The sequence below is a fragment of the Suricata suricatta genome, chromosome 12 (assembly GCF_006229205.1).
Source record: "Suricata suricatta isolate VVHF042 chromosome 12, meerkat_22Aug2017_6uvM2_HiC, whole genome shotgun sequence".
NCBI lineage: Eukaryota > Metazoa > Chordata > Mammalia > Carnivora > Herpestidae > Suricata > Suricata suricatta.
In genome coordinates, this window is record NC_043711.1 from 78,122,977 (window position 1) to 78,141,803 (window position 18,827).

General features: G+C 49.0%; 2 protein-coding genes, 5 non-coding genes and 1 pseudogene across 8 annotated transcripts; 2 read left to right on the top strand and 6 right to left on the bottom strand.

The window, feature by feature from the left end:
• Positions 1 to 1,797: 1,797 nt before the first annotated feature.
• Positions 1,798 to 6,515, top strand: LOC115275314 (annotated as a pseudogene).
• A 2,113-nt stretch (positions 6,516 to 8,628) lies between these two features.
• IDH3B (isocitrate dehydrogenase (NAD(+)) 3 non-catalytic subunit beta) lies at positions 8,629 to 13,684 on the top strand. Of its 2 annotated transcripts, none has more exons than XM_029917047.1 (12): positions 8,629 to 8,690; positions 8,809 to 8,889; positions 9,001 to 9,099; positions 9,200 to 9,320; positions 11,128 to 11,188; positions 11,263 to 11,395; positions 11,500 to 11,633; positions 11,728 to 11,830; positions 11,917 to 12,063; positions 12,292 to 12,386; positions 12,504 to 12,564; positions 13,546 to 13,684. In XM_029917047.1, exons 1-12 carry the CDS (start codon positions 8,655 to 8,657, stop codon positions 13,624 to 13,626), a joined length of 1,152 nt encoding a protein of 383 aa, XP_029772907.1. In that variant the 5' UTR covers positions 8,629 to 8,654; the 3' UTR covers positions 13,627 to 13,684. The 2 variants fall into 2 exon arrangements, with proteins under 2 accessions (XP_029772907.1, XP_029772906.1); XM_029917046.1 differs by having other exon boundaries at positions 13,236 to 13,636.
• A 1-nt stretch (position 13,685) lies between these two features.
• NOP56 (NOP56 ribonucleoprotein) lies at positions 13,686 to 18,824 on the bottom strand (the record flags this gene model as incomplete). Its single annotated transcript, XM_029917920.1, has 11 exons — positions 13,686 to 14,144; positions 14,849 to 14,986; positions 15,175 to 15,296; positions 15,531 to 15,679; positions 16,046 to 16,146; positions 16,321 to 16,472; positions 16,550 to 16,737; positions 17,105 to 17,303; positions 17,474 to 17,635; positions 18,194 to 18,308; positions 18,696 to 18,824. Coding segments are annotated over 11 exons (1,830 nt in total), but the record flags the coding sequence as incomplete, so codon positions are not given.
• Positions 15,057 to 15,128, bottom strand: LOC115275590. The gene has a single exon (XR_003901651.1). It is a non-coding gene; the product is annotated as a small nucleolar RNA SNORD57 (small nucleolar RNA).
• On the bottom strand, positions 15,395 to 15,465 carry LOC115275591. The gene has a single exon (XR_003901652.1). It is a non-coding gene; the product is annotated as a small nucleolar RNA SNORD56 (small nucleolar RNA).
• On the bottom strand, positions 15,899 to 15,983 carry LOC115275609. The gene has a single exon (XR_003901669.1). It is a non-coding gene; the product is annotated as a small nucleolar RNA SNORD86 (small nucleolar RNA).
• Positions 16,863 to 16,993, bottom strand: LOC115275594. Its single transcript, XR_003901655.1, has one exon. It is a non-coding gene; the product is annotated as a small nucleolar RNA SNORA51 (small nucleolar RNA).
• On the bottom strand, positions 17,798 to 17,865 carry LOC115275613. Its single transcript, XR_003901672.1, has one exon. It is a non-coding gene; the product is annotated as a small nucleolar RNA SNORD110 (small nucleolar RNA).
• Positions 18,825 to 18,827: the final 3 nt, after the last annotated feature.

Genomic DNA, 18,827 nt, shown 5'->3' on the forward strand with positions numbered 1-18,827 from the left:
TCTCTTCTTGGAAGCCTATACAGTTTCTTCTGGACCATTCCGAGTGCTCAGGCATCACCTGTGGACAGCAGTCACCTCCGAATGGGCAAATGCGCTGACATTAGGGGCACTCACGGCACAAGACTGTATAAGCACCAATACCAATTATGCTTTCAGCCGTGACCCCCCCTCCCCCGCGCAGTACATTGAATTGGCACAAAGGACCCAGCCACAGGGCCGCTTTCATTTCCCTTCCCTACTGCGAAGGGCCCAGCAATTGAAAACAATTGAAAAAAAAATTGTTTTTAACCTTATGGGAAAACAGACCAAGGAGGTTATTGTGTGCCAGTCAGGAGCTGTTGTAACAGCTGCAGGACACCGTGGCATCGGGGAGATGGGCAAGGAGTGCTGGGGGAGGGGTGGGAGGAGGGATGGGAGAGAGCAGAGAGGGCTGTGGAGGAGTAGTGGGGACAGCTGGCAGGCTTATATTTTCTCTTGCCTTTTGGTTTTAGAGTTGGCATTCCACTCTTTCCCACCCCCTCCTCCTCTGGTGTATCTCTTAGTGTTGGTCCTGGGAGGACCCAAACCCAGGATCATCTTGTCCTGTTCTGCACTGCATTTCTTGGTGTCTTCAACCACCCCTGCTGCATCTATCCACAGGACACGGTAAGCTAGTGTTATGGATGCTTAAATTCCAGAGAGCTACAGACATTTGAGGCCCTCGCCTCCATGGAGTTGCAAGCATAGTTTTTAATCAAAGCTGCTGAGGGGAGAGAGGGTTTGGGGTGCACAGAGGGACAGAGGAGGTTTGGGCCAGTAAGCAAAGTTTTCATTCACTTTGGGTTTGAATGGTCACCTGCAGGGCTCCTTCAAATAAACTCGTAATGCTTTTGGTTCACCTAAAGTTCTATTTTAAATATCCCTGCTGATACTGTTTATTTCAGCCATTGGGGTCTTTGATGTAGCAGCCATGTGGATATTGTTACCCCACCATCAAAACATCCCTTCAAGCTCCCAGGGCACCTGGGTGGCTCAGTTGATTATGCTACTGACTTCAGCGCAGGTCATGATCTCACAGTTCAGTTTGTGAGCCTGAGTCCCCCGTTGGGCTTGTCACTGTCAGCATGGAGCCTGCTTCGGATCCTCTGTCCCCCTCGCTCTCTGTCCCTGCTCACACTCTCAGTCTCTCTCTCTCTCAAAAATAAATAAACATTTAAAAAGACACCAAAACATCCCTTCCACCTCCTGCATGGAGGAGAAAAGTTGGCTTTTCTAACATATAAGGAAGGCCCAGCATTAAAAAAGTCATCAATGTAAATTAACAGATTCAAGGATAAATGTTGTTTCGATTAGCAGATGACCCAGGAGTTTGCAGAAATAACAAAATTCCAGCCTTCACCAAACTTGCATTCAGGTGAGAGACAGAGACAAACCAATGTATAATATGATATCTAGTAGTGACTGGGATAATTAAGAAAATAAAGCTGAGGGAGATGATGAACATCAATAATTTCACATGATTTAATCTAATACACATGTGCAAATTTAGCATTTGATAAAGTTGGAATTTCCTATCTGGAAAAAAAGATAATAAATGATGCTAGGGCAATGAGCTAACATTTTTGGGGAAAAAAAAAGGTTACGTATTTATCTTTCACCTTTTACAAAACTACATTTCAGATACATTAATGATCTAAACCATATAAATACACAAAACCATAACAGCATCAACAAAACTATTGGAGAATAGATCACCTCAGGATATTTGGGGGCAGTGTGGACATGGCTCTTTCTGTGTGCCCTGGCTCAGGGCCCTTCAGCAACAAAATGGTTCAGAAAGCTCCAGAAAACATGGATTTTCCTTCTGAAGAAGAGAAAATCTTGCAGTTCTGTTCTGAAGTTAACTATTTTTGGACATGCTTAAAGCAATCAAAACATAGGCCAAAATTTACATTTTATGATGGGCCTCCTTTTGTAACTGGACCGCCTCACTGTGGACATATACTTGCAGGGACAGTTAAAGATACAGTCATACAGTCACCACATATGCTCACCAGAGTGGGCTTCATGTTGACAGAAGATTTGGGTGGAATTGTCATGGCTTACCTGTGACATTTGATATTGATAAAATATTAGGAATCAGAGGACCAGAGGATATAGCCGAAATGAGGATTGTTGAGCATAACAATCAGTTCTAAGCAACTGTGGTGAGATCTTCTACTAAGTCCAGCGTTATTGGACTTGGCTGATGGGTTGAGTTTGACAATGACTACAAAACTACAAAACGCTGTATCTGTAATCCATGGACTCTGTCTGGTGGGTCTTTAAACAACTCTATGAGAAAGGCCTTGTGGATAGAGGTGTGAAAGTCATGCTCTTCTCTAACTGCGTGCAACACCCTACTTTCCAACGTTGAATCTCACCAGAACTACAAGGATGTTCAAGATCCTTTGACATTTGTAACTTTCCTTTGGGAGGAAGATGAAAATGTGTCTTTGGTTGCTTGGATGACCAGTCTCTGAACATTAGCTAGTAACCTCTCCCTGTGTGTTAATCCAGATATGCAGTGTGTAAAGATTAAAGATGTTTCCAGGGGGAAAATTACTCATTTTCATGGCAGCCAGATTATCAGCCTTTGATAAGTTGGAGAGTGAGATCCTTGAAAGATTTCCCGGTACCTATCTCAAAGGCAAGAAGTACAGGCCCCTGTTTGACTATTTTGTGCAGAGTGAGGAGGACGGTGCTTTAGCTGTGTTTGCTCATGGCTACATGCAGGAGGAGGACGAGTGCACTGGAGCGGTACACCATGCGTCTTACATCGGTGCTGATGACTCTCGGGGCTGCGTGGAATTCAACATCATTCATAAAGACTCCTCCTGGGGCACCTGGGAGGCTCAGTCAGTTAAGCGTTTGACTCTTGGCTTTGGCTCAGTTCATGATCTTACGGTTAGTGAGTTTAAGTCCCGCATTGGTCTCTGTGCTCACAGTGCGGAGCCTGCTTGGGATTTTCTCTCTCCCTCTCTCTCTGCCTCTCTCCCACTCATGCTGTCTCTTTGTCTCTCTCTCTCTGAAAATAAATAAACTTAAAAAAAAAGACTCTCCTGTTTTCCCTGTGGGTGCTCCAGGCTGTTTTACTATGGAAATAACAGGTTTCATGGGACAGTATGTGAAGGAGGCTGACAAAAATATCACCAGGACCCTGGAGGAAGAAGGCTGACTTCTTGTTGCCAGCAACCTCACTCACCACTACCCATTCTACTGGAGATCCGACACTCCCTCATTTCCCAAGTAGTGCCTCACTGGCCCTGTGGGTGGAGCACAGGGTGGGCCAGTTGCCAAGGAACAATGACCTGTGTTACTGGGTCCCAGAGTTTGTATCAGAAAACCAACTTGGAAATTGGCAAAAGGATTCACAGGACTAGGCAATTTCCAGAAATAGATACTGGGGCACCCCGATCCCACTGTGCGTCAGTGATGACTTCAAGGAGGCAGGGTGCATTGGATTGATGGCAGAACTTGAAGAGCTATGGTGGGCAAAGATCTCTGATCTCCACAGAGAGAGCACTGACCATCTGACCACCTCTTCCTGCTGTGAAAAGTGTTGCATAGCCTCTCTGAAGTGCTTGCTGGTTTAAGAGTGGCAGCATGCCCTATGCTCAAGTTCATTAGCCATTTGAAAACAAGAGGGAGTCTGCGGACACATTTTCCTACAGACTTCATTACTGAAGACATTGGCCATACCAGGGGATGGTTTTACACTCTGGTGGTGCTGGCCGCTGCTCTCTTTGGACAGCTGCCTTTTAGGAACGTGATTGTGAATGGGCTCGTCTTGGCAGGTGAAGGCCAAAAAGGGAGCAAATGAAGTAAGAATTATCTGGATCCACTTTCAGCCATCCATCAATATGGTGCCTACGTCCTCAGATTGTATCTGATTAACTTCCTGTGGTGAGAACAGAAAACCTTTGCCTTAAGGAGGAGGGTGTGTGTGATGTCTTGAAGGATAGATTCCTCCTTTGGTACAATACCTATTACTTCCTCATCCAGAACGTCCTGAAGCTGCAGAAGGAGGAAGAAATGGATGTCCTCTACAGTAAGAACATGGTTAAAGAAAGTGCCAGCATCGCACACTGGCGTGTCCTGTCCTTCATGCAGTTGCTTGTTGGGCTCTTGGAAACCAAAAAGGCAGCTTACGGGCTCTACATTGCAGTGCTTTGTCTGGTCAAGTTTATGGATGTCCTGACCAGTTAGTAAGTCAGGAGGAACCACAAAAGGCTAAAGGGTGAACATGGGGAGGAGGACTGTGCTATGCCGCTAGAGACTTTGTTTAGTATCCTGACTTCTCTGTACACACTGATGGCCCCTGTACACCTTTTCTTACTAAATTGATGTACCAGATCTAAAGATGCTGACTGACCCTGTTTCTTTTTTCTTTACTGTTTTTAAATGTTTTTATTTATTTTTGAGAGAGAGAGAAAGACAGGTGAGCAGGGGAGGGTCAGAGAGAGAAGGAGTCACAGGATCTGAAGACAGGCTCCAGGCTCTGAGCTAGCTGTCAGCACAGAGCCTGACGTGGGGCTCAAACCCATGAACCATGAGATCATGACCTGAGCTGAAGTCAGACGCTTAACTGACTGAGCCACCCAGGCGCCCCTGACTGACCCTGTTTCTGTCCAGGACACAGACACACTCAGCATCCACTACCTCATGCTGCCCCATGTTGGAGAGGAGTTGATTGACAAGAAAATGGAGGGCACGGTATCTGGGATATGGTCTGTGATTGGATGTCGGCGAGTGATTCAAGACCACAAAACCACTCCGATAAAGTATCTTTTGAAAAAAGCTGTGATTATCTGTCAGGATCCAAAAGCTTTATTTATTTATTTATTTATTTATTTATTTATTTATTTATTTATGAGAGATCACAAGCTGGGGAGGGACAAGGAAGAGAGAGAGGAAGTGAGGGGAGAGTCAGAGAGAGAGAGAGAGAGAGAGAGAGAGAGAGAGAGAGAGAGAGAGATCCTATGCAGGCTCCATGCACAGCCCAGAGCCCAACTTGGGGCTCAATCCCACCACCTGACTGTGAAATCATGACCTGAGTCAAAACCAAGAGTCAGATGCTCAACCAACTGAGCACCCACGCACCCCAGGATCCAGACACTCTTAATGAGTCTTTGGAGAGGCATATCACTGAGGAACTGCATGTTTGAAAAGTTATGCTGTCTACAGACAAAATACATGTACGGGTTTTGCCTAAGGGCAGCTCCTGATCCCATGGTCCTGGGAAGCCTCTCTAAAGGGAGCCTTTAAGGCTGTGATATGTCTGTCAAGCAGCTGAGGGGGGAGGAGCTGGAGCACTTCCAAAAGAGGGGGGAGCGTTGTTGGAGAGGACATGAACCAGATGAAGGGGACATTTGTCTCCTTTGATCAGACTACAGGCAAGATGACGCAGTTTGAAGCACACTTGGATGCTCAGGCTTTGGTTCTTTTAAGCATCACCCCCAGCCAGTTAATGGTGGATGAAGGAGTGACTCACATCCAGAAACTTCACAAAAAGTGCAATCTGGTTACAACTGATGAACCAGTAGCTTATTATAAAGCAAAGTCTGAAGGCAACTATCAGAATGTTCTCAAAAGCCACATGGAGTTCATCCTTGCACCATCGAGGCTCTCTTGAAACCACATCCAGGTCCAACATCAGATAAAGTCCTTATTCCAGAGAAAATATGGTTAAATGGGTCTGAACTGGAGGTCACACTCGCCAGAGGATTAATCCCTCCTGTCCCTGCTCGTGCATGTCAATCATAACCTGTGTACAAGTGGCAGCCAGCAAGGTGGAGTAGGTCAGATCTTTTAAAGCTGAGGTATTACTACTCAAATTGTTGGCATATAAAAAGATAGAGCTGGATGCCTTCCATGGTGAAACAGAAATATGAAACCAAACTGACGTACTGAGTCTCACTGGGAAAACACTTTGGGTGGAATCAGGTTCACACCCAGTGTGGCAGACAGCCCAAGCAAGCACTGTTCTCTGCCAGGGCACCCACCTGCACTACTGAATGCAGGCCTGCACTAGTGTTTAATGGGAATAGTGACACTCTCCTGCTCAAAATCCCACTTGGGCAGAAGGGACTCACCCACTAAGGTCTTTGATATGAAGTAGCCAAGGTGTTTGGTCTTTGGAATGGGAAGCTAAATTTCTTTAAAATACTTATTTTTCATGTTTTATTTATTTGTGAGAGCAAGAGAGACAGGGCACGAGTGGGAGAGGGTCAGAGATGGTGAGGGGAGACACAGAATCTGAAGCAGGCTCCAGGCTCTGAGCTGTCAGCAGAGAGCCTGAAGCGGGGCTTGAACTCACAGACGACGAGATCACGAACTGAGCCGAAGTCAGACGCTTAACTTCCTGAGCCTCTCAGGTGCCCCAGGAAGCTAAATTTCTGAATGAGATTTAAACAGATGAAATTACAAAGAACTCTCCATGAAGACTTTGAACTCACACACTGGATGTTTCTTTATTACCAACAACAGACTTCTAACATTCATTACCAGTGTGATTCAGGCAGCCTTACTCTGGCATATACCTGGGATTTTCTCTCTCCCTCTCTCTCTGCTCCCCCCTCCCAAAAAAAGAAAGAAAATAAAATTAATATTTTGAGGGGGATGAAAATTAGATAATTACCAGAGATTGGATCAATATAGGACATCCCTCTTCTTTTCCGCCCTAAATTTCCTCAAGTAATAGAGGATATAGATTTTTAAGAAAAGTAAAACTCTTACTTCATCAGAAAGAGTGATATTTGGAGGAGAAAAGTGGTGGTGGATGGCAATAGCAATGTGGAAGGTGGGACTGGGAGTCTATGGAAACTATGTGGTGATGCTCTCTAGTTTTATTTGCTTCATGGAATATATGAATGGAGATGGAGGAGTAGATTATACTAGTAGTATGCATTAATAAACTGTGTTAACTATACATTTATAACAGCCTTATATTTACAAAGCACTTTTAATTTGTTCAAGACTCTTACCTAATCTTTAAATCTATAAACCTTTTCATCCCGCTACTGTAGAAATTGCTGTCTAAAGGGATGCAGAGAAGGAAGCACAAAGCCTGTACTTGGTTCCTAAGAGTAGAATGACAATATTCCTGGGGCTCCTGGGTGGCTCAGTCAGTTAAGCGTCCTACTTGGGCTTAGGTTGTGATCTTGGGGTTTGTGGGTTTGAGCCTCGTTTCGGGCTCCATGCTAGCAGCTCAGAGCCTGAAGCCTGCTTCATTCAGATTCTCTTTTTCCCTTTCCCTCTGCCCCGCTCTTGCTTTCTCTCTCAAAAATAAATAAACATTTAAAAAATTAGAATGATTACATTGCCTCCCTTTGGCTGCTGGAATTCCCTGCACTTTTTTTTTTTTGATGGATGAAGTATATAAATTACAGAGAACCTAGCTTGTATTTAACTTTCAGTGTGTATCATCTGGATTGCCTGTTAAAAATTATTTTCTGGGGGCCCAACCTTGAGATTCAAATACTGCAAGTCTGGGGTAGAACTCATAAGTCTGCATCTTTAACAAGTGCCCCTGGTTCACTTGGACTGGTAATCCAAAACCACACTTCTAGAATACCGGTTTAGGCAAATCCTCCCGTGTTGTTCTGTTTTTAGGCAGGTCACCTGAAAACAGCACATGAATGGAATTTTAACAGTCAGTCTGGGGGCACCTGTGTGGCTCATTTGGTTAAGCATCCAACTTAGGCTCAGATCATGATCTTACAGTTTGTGGGTTTGAGTGCTCCCTCAGGCTCTGCTGACAGAGCCTGGAGCCTGCTTTGGATTCTGTGTCTCCTTCTCTCTCTACACCTCCCCCCTCATGCTCTGTCTCTCTCTCAAAAATAAATAAACATTAAAAAATTATAAGAATTTAGTCTGGGAGCACCTGCCTGGCTCAGTCATTAGAGCATTTGGTTCTTGATCTTGGCGGTCATGAGTTTGAGCCTTCCATTGGGTGTAGAGATTACTTTAAAATAAAATCTTAAGAAAATCAGTTCAAATTCCCCTTTGGTCACACTTATATGCTTGAGATAATTTCTGTTTCCAACTAATGGTTCTGCCCAGGGTAGCTGAGGCCTGGGACACACTTTTAGGGAAACAACTGTCAGAGCAAAGAACAAGACCACATAGGAAAAAACAACGAGGAAATCTGATTAATACAGACTCACTGGCCAGGCTAGGAGACCCCAGAAGCCAGACACACACCTTCCCCCATGGGCTGTGTTGTGTTTATTAATGCTTTCAGTGCCTGACTTACGTTCAGTGAGTATTAGCTAAAAGAGTTACAAAGACGTAGATACAAAAACATTAAGTAAGGACAGATTCCTCACTATTGTGTCTCAACCTGTTAAACTCAGGTACTCATTCCATAAGCATGAAATCTCATATTCTCCTTTAGTGTTAGTTTCAACATAAATTAAATGTGGAGATCAAAAACTAAGCAACAGTGGCTGTCTGTCCTTTCACGCTCGATGGCAAAGAAGCAGCAGAAGGATAAAGAGCAGGAGAAAGAGGAAAGTGTAGGCGATGCAGATCGGGGAAAGAGAGAATCGCAGGGCCCTACAACAGACCGGAAGTCGGGGTAGGGCCCGCGCGGGCTTCTGACGTCACTTCCCACGCGACTTCCTGCAGAGGACATGGCGGCTCTCAGCAGTGTCCGCTGGCTGACCCGGGTGAGGCCTGGGGGTCAGGTCGGGCAGGGGGCGGGTGGAGGTGAGGCGGGTGTGTACCAGGGTCACTGCAGTATTCGTCCCACACCCGACGTCACAGGCGTGTGTGTCTCTGTCGCAGGCGCTGGTCGCCGCCCCGAATTCCGGGCCATGGAGAAACCTGTGTACCTCTGGCGTGGCGCACGCCGCCTCTCGAAGCCAGGTAAGGGCAAGTCTGGCGCCGGTCTGTCCACGCTCCAGTCCCCTCGCCCTCCCACTCTCCCCCGGCCCTGTGCTCCCACCCCAGCTCGAGCTCTGATGGGTACGCTTGCAGGCTGAGGACATGAGGGTGGAGGGCGCCTTTCCCGTGACCATGCTGCCAGGAGACGGCGTGGGGCCTGAACTGATGCACGCTGTCAAAGAGGTGTTCAAGGTGAGTGACGTAGAGGAATCAGTCAGCACAGACTATGGGGGTGGGTTGGAAAGGACTTACTCGATCGTGACCCAGAGATTTGGGGGACCTGTCCCTGAAGGCTGCCTCTGTCCCAGTGGAGTTCCAGGAGCATCACCTGAGTGAGGTGCAGAATATGGCATCCGAGGAGAAGCTGGAGCAGGTGTTGAGTTCCATGAAGGAGAACAAGGTGGCCATCATTGGTATGTGTGCCCCCTTGCTATTCCACCCATGTAGCATTTAAAATCATACGAGCGAATGTTCATTAAGCTTCTTTCAGTACATACGAACACATTAAGTCCCCCAGGCTCCCACCACTATTTTGTAGTGGCCATTTGTTTCTTCTGTTTGGGACCAAGGAGTTGAGGGATTATGTGAGCTGTCTATGCAGGAAGGTTTCAGGGGTTTGAAGTCTGTTGGGAGGAGGGGGGCTATATCATGGGCCATCAAATCTTGTTAATTGTGTTTCTTGACTTCTAGAAGACACTTCTTCTGTCTTCCTCCCTGCTCCCTGCTTTAATCTCCCCGTTAGAGGTTTTTTTTTTTGTTTTTTTGTTTTTTGTTTTTTTTGGCTTCCAGTTCTGCCCCTACAATCCATCATCTGCATCTTTTCTTTTGGAAAGACCGACATGGCTTTGCCAGGCCCTGCTTAGCATAGGAGAGTGAGTTCTTCATAAGCTGACTTCCCTTTTTCTGCCTTCATTTCCATAACACATGCTCTGTGCTTTGGTCACACGGGACTGTTCGTTTCCAAATACATGTACTATCTTGATTTATGTTGTTACTTCTGCCCAGAATGTTCTTCCTTTGATGCTACCTGTTAGAATAATCCTTGCTTACCCTACTGTAATTTCCTAGGGCTACTGTAGAAATTACCTCCAAGCTAGTGGCTTAAAATAACGAATATGTTCTCTTACAGTCCTGGAGGCCAGATCCCAAAATTAAGGTGTTGGCCAGGCTTCCTGTGAAGGCTTAGGGGAGAATCATTTCTTGCCTCTTCCAGCTCCTGGTGGCTCTTGGTGTTGCCTTCGTGTTTCTTCGCTTGTACAGGCGTCACTGCAATTTCTGCCTCATTCTTCAAAAGTCTTTTCTCTCTCTGTATCTGTTTCTCTTCCTTTTCCTGTGTAAGGACTTGATGTTGGCCTTAGGGCCCGCCCTAATTCAAGATGATTTCATCTCTAGATGTTTAATTATGTCTACAAACACCATTTGCCCAAATAAGGTCACATTTACAGGTTCTGGGGATTAGGGCATGGACGTATTTTGGGGTCACTATTCAACCTATTTGACCCACTTAACCTAAGGTTTGGCTGAAGTGCTAGCTGTTTTAATACATTTTCTTTTTTTTATTTAAATTTTTAATGTTTATTTTTGAGAGAGAGAGAGAGAGAGAGAGGGCAAGAGGGCGTGAGTCAGGGTGAGGCAGAGAGAGAGGGAGACACAGAATCTGAAGCAGGCTCCAGGCTCTGAGCTGTCAGCATAGAGCCCGATGTGGGGCTCAAACTCACAAACTGTGAGATCATGAACTGAGCTGAAGTTGGACGCCTAACCAACTGAGCCACCCAGGTGCCCCAAAATGCTCCTTCTTATATCCGTCCTTTAGAAAGTCACATTTCAGTTGTCCATTCAAGGCTCTGAAAAGGCACACCAATACATTTCTTGATATACTATTTTGTGCTTCTGTGCATGACACTGATACCTCTCCCATGATATTTATCATATCTTTCTTAGTACTCGTCTTCCCCAGTGTATTATGTTTCCTTTGAGGACAAGAACTGTGTATTGTGTAGTATCTGATAGATGGTGAGGATTTAGTAAGTATAGGTTGAAAAAATGTCAAATAGACCTGCAAGCATCAATTTCTTATTTGTCTCCAGTGGCATTTGAGTCACTGACTTGGGATTGGGCGATGGGAGTCTGGGTTGCATCATGTCACTGAGAGGGTTGGACACGGATCTGGGTTCCCCTGGGCTTAGCCTGTGCCTGTCCCCTCCCCCTCTGTTTACACAGGAAAGATCCATACCCCAATGGAGTATAAGGGAGAACTAGCCTCCTACGATATGCGACTGAGGTAGGTGGTGGGGACCACGGGTCAGAGGAGTCTGGGCCACAGGCACAGTGCTGATGGCTCTGCCCCACTCTCAGGCGTAAGTTGGACTTATTTGCCAATGTAGTCCATGTGAAATCACTTCCTGGGTACAAGACTCGACACAACAATCTAGATCTCGTGATCATTCGAGAGCAGACGGAAGGGGAGTACAGCTCACTGGAACACGAGGTGAGGCCCTACAAACTGGGGAGGGCAGGAGTGAAGGTGGGAGAGCAGCGTGGCTCCTTCCCTTCTTTTCAGGGTCATGTGGCTGTTACTCTTTTCTTATCCAGAGTGCGAGGGGTGTGATTGAGTGCTTGAAGATTGTCACCCGAACCAAATCTCAGCGGATTGCAAAGTTTGCCTTTGACTATGCCACCAAGAAGGGGCGGGGCAAGGTCACGGCTGTTCATAAGGCCAACATCATGTGAGGGACATGTCTTTGCATGGGGCAGTAGCCCTGGGGAAGGTAGCCCCTTGCATGCTCTTGACTGAGTCTGTTCCCTTTGGTCCACGGACAGGAAACTTGGGGATGGGTTGTTCCTGCAGTGCTGTGAGGAAGTTGCTGAACTGTACCCCAAAATCAAGTTTGAGACAATGATCATAGACAACTGCTGCATGCAGGTAATGTCCTCCCCATGCCTCCACTCTCACAGTGCCAGGGATGGGCACGGAGCACAACTTCTCCATGCCCATATTTTGCCTCCTAGCTGGTGCAGAATCCTTACCAGTTTGATGTGCTGGTGATGCCCAATCTCTATGGGAACATTATTGACAATCTGGCTGCTGGCTTGGTTGGGGGAGCTGGTGTGGTACCTGGCGAGAGCTATAGTGCCGAGTATGCAGTCTTTGAGACGGTAAGTGAAGTTGCCCCTTCGGCCACTCTCTCTGCCTGCCTGGCTTCAGGTCCCTTGATAGCTACCCTCCAATGCACCCTCCTCAGTGACCCTGTTGTGTTCTCTCCCCACTCCCGCATGCTGCTTCCCTGTGCCTCTGGCCTGAGCTCTCTTCCTTAATGCCTTTCTCTGACCTCGGCCTCTGCATAACATCTGCTCCTAGTGACTCAGTCTGCCCTCTGTCCACAGGGCGCCCGGCACCCATTTGCCCAGGCTGTGGGCAGGAATATAGCCAACCCCACAGCCATGCTGCTGTCAGCTTCCAACATGCTGCGGCACCTCAAGTAGGTCTTGGTGGGTCAGGGCACTAGGCTGGGTGGTTTAAGGGGGGAGCACAGGTGGGGAAATCGGGGGGCGACGATGTGCGGGGAATCTCAGTTTCTTCGTGTCTACCTTGACAGTCTTGAGTATCACTCCAACATGATTGCAGACGCGGTGAAGAAGGTGATCAAAGTTGGCAAGGTGAGTTAGAAAGGCTGTGGGTGTCAGGGGCCTCAGGATTCCCCTGGGGAACCTGCATTGGTGCCTCCTTTCCCTCCAGGTCCCCAGAACATCTTCTGCTCTCTGATCTTCCCCTGTGGCTCTCAGGGCTGTTCTTCACCTCCCTTCTCCTGGCTGTTTCATCCTCTGGGTCTCCTTTGCCTCTTGGTTACTGTCTGCTCCTCCCTCTTTTCCTGCTCCATCCATGGGCTCTTATGGCTGCCTTAATGCAGCACCCGCTGCTGTGGGGGGAGGGCGTGGGGGACAGAGGAGCAGAGGGAGAGCAGGCAGGATGAGGCCCACGTGTCTTTCTCCACACCTGCAAGCCCTTCCTCATCTGCATTCCCTGCCTCTGTTCCTCCCACTTGGTCTCAGGTCCTCCGGGATTTGCATTTCCCATCCTCACTTCATGCTCAGCCTCCCTCCCATCCTGCTCAGGCTGCAGCACAGCTCTGGTAGTGGCTCTGGCCCAGACCGGAGCCAGTGAGCCCATGCTCTTCCAAGCCTTGCCACCTCCTTGTGATTCTGCTGCACTGCATCTTCTGGCCTTGTCATTCCTTCTTGGGGATCCCATTTCCATTACATTGCCCTGGTTCCCCCCTTCATGGGCTCTCTTCTCTTCTTCCCCACGGCTTTGCCGGTGGTGGCTGTAGGTGCGGACTCGAGACATGGGCGGCTACAGCACCACAACCGACTTCATCAAGTCTGTCATCGGCCACCTGCACCCCCATGGGGGCTAACCCCCTTTATTCCCTCCAACCTCACAAGGACCATACTACCTACACCTCCCTTCAGTACAGTGGACCAGAGAAGAGCTCTTAAACCTTTAGACCACAATCATCTGGGCAGAGCCTAGGTTGTCCCGGGGCTGGCTTCCTTAGGGAACTGAGCATTAGGCAGGAGTAGGAGAGAGCACAGGGATGGGGCCTTGGCCATAGCGATGATGACCATTCTCCCCTACAGGTTCGAACTTCTGACATGGGTGGCTATGCCACCTGCCAAGACTTCACTGAGGCGGTCATTGGTGCTCTGCCTCTCCAATAGGTCCCATCCATACCCATACCTGTGTAAGGTGGTCAATAAAACAAATATGAGATACGGACTCCTGTGAATTTGTTTTTATTGGGGTACAAGGGGTGGGTTGGGAAATGCCACCCGGGTTACACCCTGCCAGGTAAATGTCCTCTCTAATCTTCCTGGGAGAGCTTCTGGTGCTTTTTCTTTTTCTTGGAGCTGCTGCTCTTGCTGCCAGCAGCCTCTTCCGGTCCACTACTGAGTGGCTCCTCCTTGGAAGAGAATTTCCTCTTTTTCTTGGGGATGCTCTTATTTCCTGCCTCTTCGGCATCACTAACTGGTTCCTCTTTGGGGAAAGATTTCTTCCTCTTGGGAAGATTTCCACTGCCAGCTGTCTCTTCAAGATCACTACTAACCAGCTCCTCCTTGGAAAAAGATTTCTTTTTCTTGGGCTTGGAGACCAAGACCGACGGATCTTCCATTCCATTCTCCTGAGGAGTCTCCTGGGGCTTTTGCTTTTTCTTCTTCTTGGGTCTCTCACTTATCTCCTAAAGAGAAAAATGGACATGAAACTATCATCCATTGTATGAACATACACACATCGCTATGAAAATTCCAGCAACTAGTAAGGCAGAGAAACTGGTGGGAAGGATGTGAAAATTGTCGTTGTTTCTAAGATGACTTTTAACTGCAGGCAAGATGCTGGAAATCTGCCCCAAAGGTGACTTCCACTTAGGGAGAATGTGCTACTATCTAAGCCCATGAAATAGCTTATAGAAAAACCCACCATAGAACCACCATGCCATGTTCCAAAGGGGACCCTGACGACTACCAGACAAACTGGGCACATAAAAGCCCCGGGGAGGACCCTGACCTAGCACATGGTGGAGACCTCCCTGCCCCAAGCTCCACTATGAAATGCTACCGCCTCCAGACGCATGGCTGAGAACACGCAGAGCGGGAATTTACACTACCCCCAGTTGAGGACTCCTGGGAGGCAGCCAAGGACAGAACACTTGCCCAGGGACCGGGTATGTTACAACCAGCTCTCTGGGCTCCTGAGCCAGTTCTCTCAGCACCTATCTCCTTCCTATAGAATCAAGAGGTAGTTTGAGATGTTTCAGGTCCTTTTAGTCCAAAAGCCTGGACTCAAGACCATGGTTTGAGGCAGCACCTCCTGTTCTGCTGTCAAAAAGCCTACACCCTGGGTTCTTCACCCCGGGCTGAGGGCTGGCCTGCCCTGCCCACTGACCTCACACTCCTCCGGGGTACTACTGCTGTTTTCCGAAGACGCGAGGGCCAGGGCGGCCAGCCGTTTCTTCTCCTTCTTCAAGCGTTTCTTCTCCTGCTTCTCCAGCTTCCTAGCCATCTCGGCAGCCGCTTCTTCTGCCTGGCCAAAGAAAGGTGCTGAAAGGGCCCTGAAGACTGTAGGGGTTCTAGGCCTCCCTCCCGGCTTCACTGGATCAGGCTCATTAAATCAGTTTTTTTTTGCCTCCACTCTACAGTCAGGCTAAGGCAGTTCATCACCTCCAACAGCCAGCTCTGGTCCACCCACCACCCAGCAAAACCCAAACTGACCTGAACCATCGCCTCCTTCATGACATCCAGATTCTTTCGTGGAATCTCTCCTGTCTCATAGAAGGACAGCCGCTCCTCAACTTGCTCTCGAAGCTTCTCCCCAAATACACTTGTGGGCACCTCTGGATGTGTGTGTGTGTGGGTGTGTGGGTAAACAAAGCCTGTCAGCTCCTACAGGGCCAGCTACTCCCCACCCTGTTTTCCCCCTCTACCCTCAGCTTCACTCAGACCCAGAGTATCAACACTCACTAGGTGAACTGCTGTTGACGAAAAATATTGCCATCATTGTAGAAGCTGCTAGGTAGTCAGCCTCCCTCCTCCCAGCCCCTTCTCCTCCAACCCCCCCCCACCCATACCAGAGAAGCAATCAATTCGTGAGGCAATACTGCATTTGTTTGCCAGGTATCGGGAGATGCGGCCTTTGTTCTTGGCAGCTGCTCGGCCAATGAAGGTGGAGTGGAAAATGAGTCCATATTTTGGGGTATTACCCCTGGTCTTCAGGGCTCTGGGAGAAGAATATTCAGTGAGGAGTTTAAGATAAATTCCAACCCTCCCCGCCAAGGCAGCTCCTCTCCTCCCTTGTTGCCCCAGTCTCCAGAGCAAGCCTCTCAGGCCGGACTGAGCCTCCACACCCCACCTCATACCGACCCACAGATCCCAGAGGCAGAGGGAAGGCATCCAATGTCGCTGACCTGGCAATCTGGTCCCTTTGCTGGGCCCTGGGAATCACTCAGACACCAGGACTGGCCATCACCCCCGTAGCAGAGGTCTGTACAGGTCAGGAGCCCTGGTCAGCCATCACCGTGATCCCCAAACAAGCAGTGGGCACCGCAAGTGGCACCTGAGTGTGGGCAGGTGCCCTCACTGGTACCTGAACAGGGCCTTTTCAGCCCCAAGGATCTGCACTGTGGACGCTGGATACTTGGCCAGGTTGGTGAGGCTGCCAGCATGAGCAATGAGACGCGCACCTACCTGGAAAAGGATTCAAAGGATTAAAGAAGCTGGAATTGCCAACCTACCAAGTGCATAATTCTGCTTCACCCCATCAAGTGCAACTGGGGAAGAGAACGACGGGTCAAAAAATACAGCAGCATGGACCTACACTGTAATAGCCCTTAACCCCATTTTGTGTCCCCCATGACGCACCGCTTCCCCAATTAGGGCCGATAGGCTGGGGGCTACTTGGCTCATCTTGGATCGCAGGTAAGTATGTAGGCTCTGGCGGTACTCTGACAAAGACACCACCCGACTGGAGAAGCTCTCGATGTTTATCAAGTCGATAGCTGATATGTCCATGCCTAAGGGACACCAAAAATGAACACAAGACCAGATATTCGCAGTCCCAAACTTATTTTGGTCACTAGGCTGTACTGACCCATGGAGGACCGTGAGGCATCCAGAATAGCCTTTGCCTTGGCTCCATCCATTGTCAGCTCTTCCAGCTTCTCCAGCTTCTCTTCATTCAGCTCCCTTCGGTTCCCAATGAACTGAGCAAGGCGGCAGTATGTGGCATTGTCATTGATGATCTTCACCAGCTCAGGAAAGTGATACCCATACCACTCCCTGCAAAAAGCCAGCCACAATCACTCCCTGCCCAGCTGCCAGGTCTCAAAGCTATGAGCTCAGCCCTCTCCATTCCTAGTCTCTGCCTGAAGAACAGGGAACAAGTCAGATTCAAAACATCAACTCCATGTCCCCCCATTCACAATCCAGACCAGGCAAAGCACTTGGGCTGGGGTGTATATGGGTGGATTTACTCTGCCTCCTCTTTCTGTACAGTCAGTGTAAGAACACAGCCTGTGGTAAGCATCAGGAGGCTCGGCCCCACCCCGTGGCTCTACCCGCAGGAGCAGTCCTGGCGTCAGCATTCAAATGAGTTAAACCACAGGCCCCTACAACCCCATTCTCAGGGGTTGCTCGGGCTCTCTACCTGACACGCATGGAGAAGGTGTTGATGTCCTTATCCAGCTGGTCCAAGAGACTAATGGACTGGATAATCATATTGTCCACCCGGTTCACATTAAACTTCACTTTGGCACGGGAGTAGCTGTGTCCCAGCCCCAGCTGGGCTTTACAAGCAGACAGATCTGTCAGCCCCTTCACCAGGTTGTGGAAGTGCAGACGAACTCCTGGTGGAAGGCAAGACTGTGAACCAGGGAAGGCTCTAAGCCAGTTCCTGCCCCCTCATGCACCAGCCAAGCAGGAGGGCTTCTCAGAAGCAACCTTGAGCACCCTGTGAAGTTTCCAGATCCCCCCTCATAGAGATCAAGAACATAGTGAATGTTAACAGCAGGCCCACCTCGCAGGATCTCCGCTATCACGCCTCCAGTCTGGCAGTTGTACCCTAACTCCTCTTGTATAGCAGCACCGATCTTGGGGTCCCCAACCCCCAAGAGCACTTTCTTCTTTTTGGATGGCAGGTATGTCTCCAAGAGCAGGCGGAGGTCCTCGTGAACAACACCTCAGGGGAAAGAACGGAAAGCTTCCACTAACAGGCTGAACAATGCTCAAATCATAAAAGGGATCCTGTCCCCCTAAATGCGATTAAGTGACAGACTAAGCCTACATTGGTCCCACAGGGCATGCTGTGATGGCACGCCTAGATCCCTCCTTGCTTCAGGCTTTGCTCAGAGACATGGAGACATCAGTGACTGCACTCAGGGGATTGACAGATTCAAGTCATCACTGCAAAGCCTGCAGCAACCATGGGAGGACAGGACTCAGGTCCAATCGCAAACGTGGGAAGTAGATCACTGAAACCTTGAACATACCCGAAGGCACTATGGAAAGAAGTAGTTAGTGCCTGATCTGCCTTCTGGAATAACCTTTCCCCACCTTGACTCTTCTGTATCAAAACCAAGCTTTCCAATCACTTCAACAACTACCAGAGAACCGCTTTTACTATTACACCACACATCCCCATCAGATTTCACTTAGAAATCATTTTTATCCCTATGGGGCCCAAAAAGACATTAACATCGCCAGATCTCCCGGAAATACTGGGTGGTGGCCGACTCACCTTCAGACACAGCGTTGGCATTTTCCAAGGCAACCTGGGACGAGGCGAAGGGACAAAAGGCCACGAGACGAACGATATTGTGGAACTTGCCCAGGTTGAGCACGCACTCTTCCACCTTGGGGAAGAAACACGATGAGCGGTTTTTTCTTCCCATGCTCTTGCCTCTAGGGCGCAGTAAAGCAGCGGTTCTCAGCCCCGGACGCATGTTAAGAACCAACCGGACGCTTCGAGAAAGAGCGGAGGGCAGGCCCTACATCCCGGTCGGCTTCCCCGCACCGGGTGGAATCCGGTGGGGGTGGGGTGGGCTTACTTGTAAGTGCTGCTAACGCGACACTTATTACGAACGCAGATAAGGACCCCCCGCCCCTCGCCAGTTCGGGAGATTTCAGGCCCAGCGCACCCTCCAATGCGCGGCCGGCCACGTGGGAGCGCGCGGTGCATGCCGGGGCTCGGCGGCCCGAGGGGCTGCGGCGCTGCCGGCGAGCCCACCGCTTGCACTCACCTGCGGCAGCAGCAGGCTGATCTCCTCCACCTCCTTCAGCGCCAGCAGTGCGTAGCCGACCGCGTGCTCAAAGAGCACGTGCAGCAGCACCTGGAACAAGAGCCGGGGAGCAAGCGTCAGCGCGGTTCCCGG